General features: G+C 40.0%; 2 protein-coding genes across 2 annotated transcripts in view; one reads left to right on the plus strand and one right to left on the minus strand.

Annotated features, from left to right (window-relative positions):
* The window catches only part of LOC120108439 (GTPase HflX-like), a gene marked incomplete at its 5' end in the record, with an annotated part of 48,924 nt that extends 38,330 nt beyond the window's left edge, over positions 1-10,594 (plus strand). The window contains 5 exons of the mRNA XM_039122048.1: positions 1,817-1,887; positions 1,989-2,082; positions 2,421-2,546; positions 2,659-2,748; positions 9,718-10,594. Coding sequence (XP_038977976.1) covers positions 1,817-1,887; positions 1,989-2,082; positions 2,421-2,546; positions 2,659-2,748; positions 9,718-9,765 — 429 coding nt within the window. The remainder of the gene's footprint in view (positions 1-1,816; positions 1,888-1,988; positions 2,083-2,420; positions 2,547-2,658; positions 2,749-9,717) is intronic.
* Positions 10,595-10,835: 241 nt separating this feature from the next.
* On the minus strand, positions 10,836-12,908 carry LOC103699623 (pentatricopeptide repeat-containing protein At1g08070, chloroplastic-like). The gene has a single exon (XM_008781638.4). It carries the CDS (start codon positions 12,906-12,908, stop codon positions 10,836-10,838), a length of 2,073 nt encoding a protein of 690 aa, XP_008779860.3.
* Between the last annotated feature and the right edge of the window lie 363 nt (positions 12,909-13,271).

The following is a 13,271-nucleotide window of genomic DNA, read 5'->3' on the forward strand; positions in this document are numbered from 1 at the left end:
GCTACCAGGGTATCTAATCCTATTCGCTCCCCATGCTTTCGCACCCCAGCGTCGGTAGGGACCCAGAGAGCTGCCTTCGCTTTTGGCGTTCCTTCGTAGATCTACGGATTTCACCCCTACACACGAAATTCCATTAAAAAAAGTATAGGGGGGTTAAAGGATAGGAATAGACAGGATGCATTTCAGACACAGTACAAATAAAATTCAATCCCTTTTTATTTCGGAATTTCGCTTTTTCTTTTATATTTATTCTATTTCTTCACTCTTGCTTACGTTACTTTCCGAGGTCTGTCTAAGTGATATACGCGGATGGTGCAGAACTCTTTTGATTCATCTTTTTGTTTCTAGCGAAAAGGGTTTTCCATGAGATGGGAAATGAAAACTATTAGCCCCACACGAGGTTTGTGAATAAGTGATTGTCTGATAATGAGCATTCTTGGGGTCCGAAAAAGACACAGGATATGTCAGTGACTTTGCACGACAAAGCGCTCTCCGAGGGTATGGAATGTCTAATTTTTTGGTCAGAATCTCGACAGTAATGTCTATGTTAGATTCTCCGGCGTTCCTCTACGCCTAGGACACCAGAATATCGAACCATGAATGAAGAAAGGCATGAGAGATCCATAGTTAAGGAAACCATGTTTCCTGGTAGCAGTGCTTCACTTATGCTTCATCTAATATAATCCACACAGTTTGTTTCTTAGTGCTTTGATGTATTTTAGATAACTTTAAACTTACATTCAGTTAATGTTCTGGAACTTATGCAGGGGCGGCCCAATACATTTGGAGGCCTAAGGCGGATTCAGTGAATGAGGCCTTTTTTTTTAATAATAAATTTTTTTAATAAGTATAAAATACTTAGAAAAAAGATATGAAAATAGATAGCCATCAAGTACATTATTTCAACAAAAATGCATGTATGCAAGATAAAAAGTTTTTTCAGTTTAATATAATTTTTGAATGAAAGCACGGAAAAGTAAATATGCTTAAGGAAGGGCTCATAAAACTGATTAAATAACTGAGATAATGCTTCGCAATACTGTTTACCATGTCAAGCAAGAGCAGAGTAGGAAAAGGTTATCCCATGGCACTTCATGGTCAAGGTAAAGGAAAGAATTTGTCCAGAAAGGAGCCTCTCCATGAGAGAAAGTAGGGGCATTATGGAAAATTCACTCTATCTAATTAATAAAAGTCCCATCCCACCATCTCCCCTTCAAGTGAGTACCGAAGCAGCCACTGCAACATCACCGCACAGCAGCCATTCAACCCCCCCTCCCTCCTTTTCTTTCTCTACCCTCCAAGAAGTCCATCTCCAATCCCCCTATCTTTCTTCCTGATGGCCCAGCTGGATCAGGAGTAATGTGAGGGAAGGAAAACCAAGACCAAAACCAAAAAAGAGAAGGGATGAAAGATAAGAGTGGCTTCAGACGTGGATCAAGCCGACCAAATCCCTCCCCTCTCTCTCTCCACCCAAAACAAAACTACTGTCCCCAACTTCCCAAACCCTCTGCAGGCCAGGAAACTCTCCACCTCCCTTCCATCAAGGGGGAAGACGCGTAGCCAGCTCCTGTTCCCGTTTTCTATGGGGCCTTTGCTTCCTTTTGGTCAGCCTCCCGGAGGCCTTCCATTGGCCCGAGGCCCTAGGCGACCGAGGTCGCCTAGGGCTTGGGCCGGCCCTGAACTTATGAATGCCATGAAGTTCTGCTGATACGTGGATGAGAAAGTTGCATTATTCTTGGTTAATAACTGAATGTTTCTTAGAGAGCATGAAGATTAAAAGTCCAATTGTTTCGCTACTAATAATATTCTGGTACAGGTTGCCGCATTCAGAGCAACATTAGAGGAAATATCTGAGTCATCGCTTCTAGTTCATGTTGTGGATATCAGGTAACATCTTGTCACATGAATGAATAACCGCGCTTTATATTGCATTCACATCCAGTTACTAAGCATGGTGAATTTTTTCTTTTTGATTCTACCAAGTTCAGCCATCCATTAGCTCAGCAACAGATGGATGCTGTCGATAAGGTTCTACAAGAATTATATGTGGCGTCAATTCCAAAGTTGGTTGTGTGGAATAAGGTAGGACTATATTAAATTTCTTCTTTGTCATATTTGTGAATATTATTAGTTTATGTATAGCAATAAACTATTTGCTTATTCTATATTCAGAATATTTTGGTAAGTAGTATGAGTTAATACCTTATTTTCTTAAAAGGAACATATATGGGATGATAATTTTTTCCACTATCAACTGTCACACTCTTGATGGTTCCTTTTGTAGTAAGGCAAATTTCTGGTATTTTCTCTATCTAATTTTATTGCGAGATATCACCTTAAATGCTGGCAGATGCACTAATAAGAAATGCTGGCTACATGAATCCAGTTGCGTAGTTATAACTGTGTGATGCTTGCTGCAGGTTGACAAGACTGATGATCCACAAAGAGTAAAAACTCAAGCTGAAAAACAAGGTGTAATTTGCATATCAGCAATAAATGGTGATGGTCTAGAGCAATTCTGCAATGCAATTCAAACAAAACTTAAGGTATAAGTTGCTTCCATTGCTTATTTTTCTAAGATTTGTGTATAATCTATTTAGTCTCAATATGGAGGGCTTAATTCTAGTCATTGAGTTTCATTCGGAATTATTTTCATAGGATTCATTGGTACCAGTTGAAGCTTTTGTTCCATATGACAAAGGGATGCTCCTAAATACCATACATCAAGTTGGAATGGTGGAGGAAACAGTAAGTATCATGTTAATGACCTATAAACTTGCTAATAATTTGGTACAAATTACAAAACATTATAAATACCTAAACTGAAAACATATCTGTATGTGGCTTGATGTTGATTGGCAAATCATGGATGACTTGGTGACTTTAATAGACTTGGTTCATTTGAAGCGCGCACAGAGACAGATAGAGGGGGGGAGAGAGAGAGAGTATGAAGCGCGCATTTCTTAGTGGATGCTATAAAAATCTCTCTTTTGGAAGAATTCCACAAGCTTCCTAGCTGACTTAGTGTGAGTGGTGTAGTTGGATCTTGGTGTTGAATAAAAAGTGGCAAGCGATCTCAATGCACTTCATTTGTTTAAACAACTGTTAAAAATTTGAACACCTTTCAAGTTATCTATGCTAATAAAATTGCTGAAATTCTGAGCAAAGTTTCAGAAAAACAGTTGTAGGATGTTGGCAAACAAGGTACCACATGGTGCTTAAGCATTCTTAGGTAGGCATCTATGAAATTCATATCTATAAATATTTAAAAGATAGATAAATTCATAATAATAAAAAAAGAAAAATGTGGAAACAGATCAATAAAAATCCATGAAAATAAGAAAAACTTATGGAGGAGGTAGAATGCTACATATCTAAGGCTTGGGCTTATGCGGGCCACCTGGGCACCCATTATGCAACTTGTCTGCATATCAAGGCAGCCTAGACTCTATGTGGGGAACTTGGGAGGCTGCATATGCATATGTGGCTGCATAGGCTGCTTTTTAAAATGCTAGCGATTCTGAGTGTCTCCATGTTCCTGAGGCTTAACTTAGTTACAGCTGAACCACTGTTAAATAAATATACATTACAGTTCAATGCTTCAATTCTTACTCTTAAGGGAGAGAAACAAGAGAAGTGCAATGCTCAAACTTTGTGTTTATCAATTTTATGTTGAACTATGGAAACAAAAAAAAAACTCTTCAATCATATTGGAGGATCACAAACACCCACACTACCTCTCACATACATTGCATGTGCCAAGGATGTCATGAAGATAATCACGTGTACATGCCAAGAAAATTCCTTACTTGATCTGGATCTATTGCACTTTATTAGATCTAGATCCAATCTCCAGAGAGAACAGCCTGCTGTCGTGTTCTTAAATCGCTGTCATCTCTTGCAACAGGAGAAATCCAGCTGATCTTTTATTAGACAATAAGAAAAAGGTATGAGAAAGAACAGGGAACATAGGAACTAGAAGGGCTGGTGGAAACAGAAAAGAGATGAGTTGTTCAGTCACAAATTTGACTGGATAATTTTCTATGTTATTAAATTAGGGTGACCACTAAACAAGGGTAGATGATGACAAACATGTCCCTATAGTACATCTAACAGAAGAAATTACTATATTAGGTGTTTGACACTCCCCCTCATACTAGAGTGTACATGTCATTATTAAGTCCAAAATTTAAGATTCAGTAAGCACTTGGACTAGTCTTGAAATTTAAGATTCAATAAGAACTTGGTTACTCTTTGAATTGATTGAGTTGAATTTTGGATCAAGTTCTGAGCTTTTCAATGTTGATTGGATATCTATTTTAGGCACATCAAAACTGTTTCTTTCAGCTTGAAGTAGCTGGATATGACTCCTTTCAAGGGACCGATTACAAATTTGGCATTAATTTTGGTTTAATTTTTGGTTACTTTAAAGAGATATAGTATTTGGTTTGTTTGCATTGTAAGGGTTTAGAATTGTCTAGGGTTTGATTTTATATGCCTTAAATCTTTATGTAGAAACATGATAGGCTTTATAAGAGTATTTTTATATATTAATTTGAATGGGAAACATGAAGCTATTGGTAGGTCCATTATGGTTGAGGAGTCATGTATCCTTCCAAGACCCTTTGTTTCCTTTTCCTCTTCTTCTGTCCCTCTCGCTTTAAGAATGTACTTAGTGTTGCTCGGTATTAGAACTCAAGGCCTTCTGCAACCTTTGGGAAGCTTTTGCATTACATTCTTTCTACATGTTAATTGATTAATAGTTTGGTTCATAATTCACCAAGCCTTTTCAATAAGAATATCAAATTGCTTAGACATCCTAGCCAAATGCTATAGTGTTCTCTAATTGTTTACCATACTAACCTCTTTCACCAATCAAGTTGGACACCATAATCTTTTATGAGTTAACATACAATAGAGTTTTTTATGACTAAGATCTTATAGTTTGGAACCGTACCATGTGATCAACAACTCTCCTGCATCCTGTTAGCACTCAAAGAGCATACTCAAAATTCAGTTATTCTGTCAAGCTTTCTATTTGGTACTTCACCCAGTTAGTAAACCGAAAGCAGACAATTTTTGCAAGATGATTCTCAATAAATTACTATGTTTCTTCTCCAAGGTTTGGTACTGAAACTTTCTAGGATGACTCTTTTATTCTGTGCCAATGGCACGTGGCTCTTCCTAAAAGTGCTTACCTTTCTTGGTTGATCTTAGACCATCAGTATTTCTTTTCAGCCTTCACCTTCACCATCATGCATTGTTTTCCCACCCTCATATCGAATTGGTTTCATTGATCATCATATGATTGATGTTCGAGAATATTTTACTACCAACTCTCAACTTGATATTGACCCTTTGAATTGTTGCAGGATTCTCAGTTTGGCAGCTTTAGGTAATAAAAATACATGCTACAGAACAGAACCTACTGAGCTAGCCAGATCCAGAAGTGAAAATTGTCGTAGAGAGAAATCCTATAAATGTCTTTCAAGGAATGCACCTGATTCAACCATTTCTCAAGAACAATAGCTAAGGGCCTTGAGACTACCCCTTGGATCTCGAACTGACATGCTGATGGTCATGATTTTAATAGTGATTTGGAGATCTCATAGGCAGGTGTTGTCATTACTTAATATGCCACAGGTTCAAACTTACGAAACTATGAAACCATCCCAATGTTAACCCAAGCATTAAAAGGGCCTATACTGGGAGGAACTACGGCTTGTTTCACTATAATTTACTTCATTCAGTTGTCAGGAAGAAAATATATGATAAATGCCACACTAAAGTATGATCCAACTAGCCAAACTCCAGTTTAAACATTGTATTTCTGTCTCACCCCCCATCCATCATCTAACTCGTTTTCTTTGGTATTTATTAAAAAAAAATAATGCGTCAGCTACTCCACTAGTCTGCTTAGATTTTTCTTCTTTTTCCCATACTCTTCTTTGAGTTCTTTCCAGAATATTTTGATATCTTTTTCTAATGGTTTAAGATCCACCAACAAGGTAGAAATATGCCACCAGTCTGGAGTAAAAGTTGTGTGATTGTCACTTCTATTTTACAGTTACAATCTTTCATCGGATTTGCCACTGAAATAAAGTTACCATTATCTAAATGTAATCTGTCTCCTTTCTACACCTACCAGACTAGTGAGCAAATTCCTTCCCTGTTGGTATTACACTTCCCCATTCTCTTACAATCGCTGAACATTTTCTTTAAACCTATCGTGCACCAAAAAGGGAAAAGATGCAACAAAAAAAAAAATGAAGGGCCGAGGAGATATTTAAAGTTACCTTCTGTACAAATGGCATGATCTTTTGGGAAAAGGGGAAAGGTGAATTTAAGATCAGTAGTAGTACATGATTCACTTAGTAAACTTTCTTTATGCAAAGCCCCGATGACAAGTACTCCTGTATTAATTTGCCTATGAGAAGAATGGCATTTGAAGTCCTTCCAGATCATAATGACAGATAGGTCATGTTGTTATGCTGTCAGAAATTAGCCTACGCTTGGAACTGCAACGAGCCACCAATGTATGCACACATCTTTATATAATCAAAAGCCGTGATTTATGCATAATACTTTTTTGTACATTGCTTCCCATCTCATTATCCATTTAAAATGATTTCTGTATATGCTTCTTCACTATCCAAATTTAATATCTCGATATTCCTGTTGCTTACATCTTTGTGTGGCTCTTTCAAGTGGATAAGATGTTTGTGACAAAATAACTGGAAGATGTTATTATCTCAAAAGAAAGAAAATATTCATGTTTAATTTCCTAAATATATATATATTAATTATTGAAGGAATACATGGAGAATGGGACTGTAGTGAGAGCACATGTGCCCCTTCCACTTGCAAGGTCACTCACACCAATGAGGCAACAACATGTGGCTTCAGGTTGCTAAAAATATGATAAGCTTATTTCTCTAATAGCTTCTTGCCAGTTTTCTTCTCAGGCCCCCTGTTCGTGAATTGAGATATGGTAAATATTTTGTATATATTTTGGCCAAGATTTAGCGTAAGAGCTTGATCTTGTTTTAACATTATACTCATGTAGATAAAACTAAAGATATCTTAATTGATGACATGAAATTTTATGATTATTTTGAATCAAGAAATTGCCTTGTGTAGTTTTAAAGTTTGTGTGTTTGTCTTCATCAGTTGGATTAACCATACTAGTTTTTTATTTGGGGTTGTGAATTGTTCAAGCAAGAGAATGCAAGACTCGTGGCTGTGACTGTTGGGGCTGCTTCTATGTTTTAGTTGGGCTGAGCCCGTGAAACATGACCCATCTTGCACTTGTGATCATAGCATGTGTGATCTTGAAATTTTGCCTCCCAGTAGGACATGATTGGGAATACAGAGATTGACTGGAGTAAAGTAGATGTTGCACATCTTTCCTTTTTCTTTTGTTGGTGAGAGTACATCTTTCTTTGTCTGGTAATTGCTGGAAAAACTTCATCCATCATTTCACCTTGCTCTACGATGCGCTATTCCTTTTTCATATTTACAAAGAGAAAAAGGTCTACTTTAATTAATAAGAGTAGTTGGACCAAGATAAAATAGTTTTCAAGGTAAAAAGAGCTGGTATATGAAGACAAAAAAAGATTTTATTTGATTGGTGGTTGGGGCACTTAACTACATTCTAGTTGGAGGATATTGGTCAACTAGTTTTTCTATGCTTCGTTGGAGCTTTATAATTAAAGTTGCACTGCAGCTCAAGTAGCTTTACAACTTAAATTGCATTAGTTGACTTAGAAGAAAGTTCACTTCTTGTATTTAGAGAAGAGTTTGGGCAAAATAAAGATGAAACGAAAAAGATGGAGAGGAGAGAGGGTGTGGCCTTACCTCACCTCATGACCATGGTAGTCCATGGCACTATGTCCTTCACTAGGGCCCTCTTGAAAAGCCCCTCAATGGAGTCTATGTCCTACGTCTTGATATAGGCAAGGATCAACAAAGCCCAAGATATGGTATTGCTAACAGACATTCCTTCAAACACCTTGCAAGTGGACATCATGTCGAAGCACTTGATGTACATAGAGATTGTGAGGATCCGTGCGGGCGTGTGTTTAGTCCCACATCGGTTATTCGCTGGGTAGATCTTGGGTACTTATACAGGATCAAGGAACTCAAATAATACCTTTCGGCTAGCCATTTTGGGTGAGGTTCTGGGTTGTTACAAATGGTATCAGAGCGGACCCGGCCCATAACTTATGTGGACTAGGGGACACTGCAGCACGGATCCATTAGGGTTGACCACGGACCGATCGTGGTGTTTGTGATTAGATTTGAATGGATTTGAACCCTTAGCCTGACGTCCTCATAACTTATGTGGACTAGGGGACACTGCAGCACGGATCCATTAGGGTTGACCACGGACCGATCGTGGTGTTTGTGATTAGATTTGAATGGATTTGAACCCTTAGCCTGACGAGGACGTCAGGGCTTGAACGAGGGGAGTATGTGAGGATCCGTGCGGGCGTGTGTTTAGTCCCACATCGGTTATTCGCTGGGTAGATCTTGGGTACTTATACAGGATCAAGGAATCCAAACAATAACTTCCGGCTAGCCATTTTGGGTGAGGTCCTGAGTTGTTACAGAGATAAAGGGTATTTTGAATGAAGAGGTTGGTATCAAAATTATCAGTGTCAAGGGCATAGGTATGGACCTAGACGCCCATTGGTAAGGAGCATGCAATGGTGCAGGCCTTGAGAAAGGCGGAGAAGGTGAAGGAGATGGGGGCAAGGAGCCAAAGATAGTGCATAACAGTGTAGTGGTGGAACATGTGGATAGTGATGACGAATGAGGAGATGGGGTGAAGGAGGAGGGCAGCACAGCAAATGAGGGCAACCAAGAGGAAGTTGAGGAGCGGGTAAAAAGGAGACCTAGGAGACCTAGGAGAAGATGAGGAGAGGGTAAAAAGGAAGTTGTTGCAATAAAGGTCAAGATAGATGAGGTAGCCGTAGGGCGTCCAAAGGTGGGAGACCTAAGGAGGCATTAAGGATGGTGGCAGGGAAGGACTCAAGAATGGGGCAGGAGAGGAAAGGGAAAGGGAAAGAAGAGATTACGGAGATGGCTAGGCGCAACCAGTGAGGTCTAATGGGACAAGGTCAAAATGGGGCACTAGACAAGAGGGACGCGATGACATAGAGTGTGGTGCTAAGATTTTAATTGAAATAGAATAGGAAAAAAAAATAATTAAAATATATAGTCGAGCTGCTGTAACTTGTCTTATGACCATTTTAACCACAAGTCAACCTACTGCAAGACAACCCTAAATTGCAGGACAAGCAAAACTCAACTTACTCTACAATTTAAGTTGCAGCCATCCAACTTAACTTTGTAATTTAAGTTGCAAGCATCCAAACAAGTAAATTGGTCACACATTTGTAACTGAAGCTCCATGCGAGTTTACGTACAGGACTCCAAACATAGCACCACGTTTTGATGCTTTCTAGATATAATAATTTTTTATCAAGTTTTTAGAGACTACTATAAATATCAAGATCATTTGAGTAAGCTCCAGATATATTTTTGATTTTTTTTTACTTTTTTTGTTTATTTTATCCTGCAAAAAGTATATTAATATTTTAACCCTCCTTAATTTACTTTTTCGATACTCCAAGCATGTCCCATAAAATCTTGAATTTTAGCTGTCTCGATGCTTTTGTAAAGATGTCCGCAACCTGCTCCTTTGTCTTGCAGTATTTTAGCACAATCTCCCTGTTTGTAGTTGATCCTTGCAAGAAGTGATATTTGATTGCAATATGCTCCATCCTGTTGTGAAACACATGAATTTTTGCCATTGTGATTGCTGATTGTTGCTGCCGAATATCTCAGTAAACTCTTTCTATAGCTCTCCGATGTCTGCAAGTATTCTTCTAAGCCACATTGCTTGAAAAGTCGAGCTTACTGTTGCAACATATTCTGCTTCAGCTGATGACTATGCCACTGTGTCATGTTTCTTCGATGCCCATGAGAAAATTTCAGATCCTAGCGCAAGCATAGAGACTGAAGTGCTTTTTTTGTCGTTCATTGATCCAGCCAAATCACTGTCAGTTGGGTTTGTAGCATATGCCGAACTCTTTCATGCCGTGAATGTATTGAGTATTCTCTTTGCTACTCTGTAGTGAATCTGGCTTTGGTTCTGCATGAACCTTGATAGTTAGCTTGTTCATCTGCTTCTCATTGCAGAGCGCGCAGATAAATCCTTGAGAAGCCTCATAGCCAATCTTAAAACATAGGCAGGAAGAGTGTTTCTTTAGGAAAATATGAGCATTATGCTTCTTCCAAATGCTCAAGTGACAGTTGAACTAAGTGATGCCAAGCTGGTTGAAGAAACCTTTTAACTCCATGATTTTTTCATTTAGTCCAAAGAAAAGCGAGGCTAGCAGGTTGACCGCAGAAACGCAGAGGATCTAATGCAGCACCAACTCTTGGAGAAGGGACAATATAGAAGAAAATAAAGCAGATGTTTCTGAAGTGTTACTATACAGCACACAACCATTAGTAAAAGACCATCCCTGATTCATCAAATTCTCCTATGTATTTAATCTGTTTTTTGCCCCCAAACTGCAAAAAATGTACATCCACATTATTTTGTGGTCCTTTGACTCATCCGCTTTCTTACTTTTAAGGTCAGCGAATCTTGCCATTCTTCTATCACTTACCTGATTTATATTATCAAAGCAAGTGATCTTTATATGATAGCAGATGTCGGTGCTACAACATTCGTTGCAAAAAATTCTCCAACTTTTATTAAAGATAGCCCAATGTCACTTGCACCTTATGTAGGATTAAATACAGTCATAGCAGTAGAAAAATCACCAGTAATCCATGCATGAGCATGTTCCCTTTTTGAAATGGTGGAAGCGGCTATTGTCCCTAACAATTATTTCACGTTCATAAAAACCCGAAAGTAGCTTTGTCACATTATGGCAATCATTACAAACTCGCAAGTTTTTTACAACTCGGATCGGCGACCCTTGTTCCGCATTTATAAGACCAAAAGCAATTGCCAATCTCTCACTATGGAGAGCCAACTCTGCTTCTTTATCTCTCTCTTCTATACACAACAGAACTTGTGAGGTGTCAGGAATGTATCCTGCACATTTCAATCTTTTACCCATCTCATTCAGTTTATTATAGATTGCTTCAGTCTGGGGGTGAGAAGTATCCCCCACAGCAAACTCATGAACCACACCTCCATGTTCTACCATGCTAGAACCTGGATCCTTTCTAACTCCTCTTTCCTTCATCAGACCCCTCATCTTCGAGACACTGTCCCAGAGGCCAGCAGAAGCATATATGTTGGAGAGAAGGACATAGCACCCAGAAGCCTCAGGTGCCAGTTCAATCGCACGCTTAGCAGCAAATTCACCAAGCTCAACTTTTCCATATTTCCTGCATCCGCTAAGTAAATTCATCCAAATTATCTCGTTTGGTCTCATGGGCATCTGGTCTATCACATCTCTCGCCTCTTTTAGACGCCCAACTCGACAGAGGAGGTCCACCAGAGAACCATAGTGTTCGACTGTTGGCTTTATACCATATTCCTTGCTCATGAGATCAAAATACTGACGCCCTTCATCCACCATTCCCGCATGACTACAGGCACTCAGCACTCCAACAAATGCTATAGAATGGGGTCTTATTCCAACTCTCTGCATCTCCATGAATAACTGTATAGCATCATTAGCCATACCATGCATTCCTAAGCCCATGATCATCGCAGTCCAATGCCCCAACTTCCTTCTGTGAATCTCCTCGAAAACGGAGAGAGCACTCTCAATGCTGCCACACTTCGAATACATATCTATAAGACAAGTTCCAAGAACACCATCTACCCTAAATCCATTCTGCCTAATGTAACTATGAACTGACCGGCCCCTTTCGAGCAGAGCTAACCCAGAGACAGCTGAAAGGACGCTAACCAATGTCACCATATTCGGAACAAGTCCTGCTGCAAGCACCCTCTCATAAACAGAAAGAGCTTCTTTAAAACGCCCATTCTTATCAAACCCTGTGATCATCGTGTTCCAAGTGATGACATTCTTCATGGGCATCCGATCAAACAACTCTCTAGCAGATTCAAAGTCCCCATTTTTCATGTACCCATCAATCATCGCATTGCAAGAGACCACATTCTTCTCGGGCATCTGTTCAAAAATCTCTCGAGCAATTGTAGTTTCCCCGCATTTCGAGTACCCATTGATCAATGATGCCCATGAGAACAAATCCCTTTCCGGCATTTCATCAAACAACCCCCTCGCCACCTCAATCTGGCCATTCCTCGCGTACCCGTCAACCATCGAATTCCAAGTAACCAAATCTCTACACGAAATTCTATCGAACACCTCCCTGGCAGAGACCAAGTCGCCACATTTACAGTAGAAGCTGACCAAACTACTTTGAACGAAGCCATCCGGGCCGAAACCCAGCTTCAGAATCAACCCATGGATCTGCTTCCCTTCTTGGACGGCATTCAACCGAGCGCACCCTTTGATCACGCAGGGGAGGGTGAAGTTGTCGGGGGCGGCGGAGGACCGTCGAAGCATGTCGGAGAAGAGGGCAAGGGCGGTGTGGGAGTGGTGTTCTTCGACGCAGCGCTTGATGAGGGCGTTCCAGGAGAAGGCGGTGGGGTGGGGGATTCGGGCGAGGACGGAGCGGGCTTCGTCGAGGGTGGCGAGGACGGGGCGGGAGTGGAGGGCGAGGAGGCGGGAGGAGAAGGCGGGAGAGTGGGGGAAGAGGCCGGTTTTGATGGAGGCGGCGTGGATTTGGTTCAGCTCGCGGGGGGTTTGGCAGAGTTGGAGGAGGGCGGCGAGGTGGGCGTGGTTTATGGATAGCGGAGGCCGTGGCTGGGTCTGGGTGGCGGAAGGTGAGAATGAGTGGTTCATCATGGGAAGCCCGTTGTCTATTTTTTTTCCAGTTCAACTCAACTATTTTGCTTTTTAAGCACACAAAATATGCGAGAGAGGGGGACCGGGGTTGTATACTTCGCGCAAAAGAACGATTCCCCATATTAATTGATGAATATATATATATATATATATATATATATATATATATATATATATATATATATTGGTACATCCGCGACTTACGTACAACGAGTATGGTATAGCCTATAAAGTCAGAAAGGAGAAAAAATTGTAAGGAATATGGACTAGAGACGTGGTTCTTCCAGATAAAATAGCCGGAGTGATGAGCCATATAGAATGCCACCCAATCCGCAATACTATTTACTTCTCTGTAAACAT

The sequence above is a fragment of the Phoenix dactylifera genome, unplaced genomic scaffold, assembly GCF_009389715.1.
Source record: "Phoenix dactylifera cultivar Barhee BC4 unplaced genomic scaffold, palm_55x_up_171113_PBpolish2nd_filt_p 001333F, whole genome shotgun sequence".
NCBI lineage: Eukaryota > Viridiplantae > Streptophyta > Magnoliopsida > Arecales > Arecaceae > Phoenix > Phoenix dactylifera.

Bases quoted from the DNA above. Each gene is read 5' to 3' on its own strand.
- LOC103699623 (XM_008781638.4), bottom strand. From the start codon at position 12,908: ATGAACCACTCATTCTCACCTTCCGCCACCCAGACCCAGCCACGGCCT.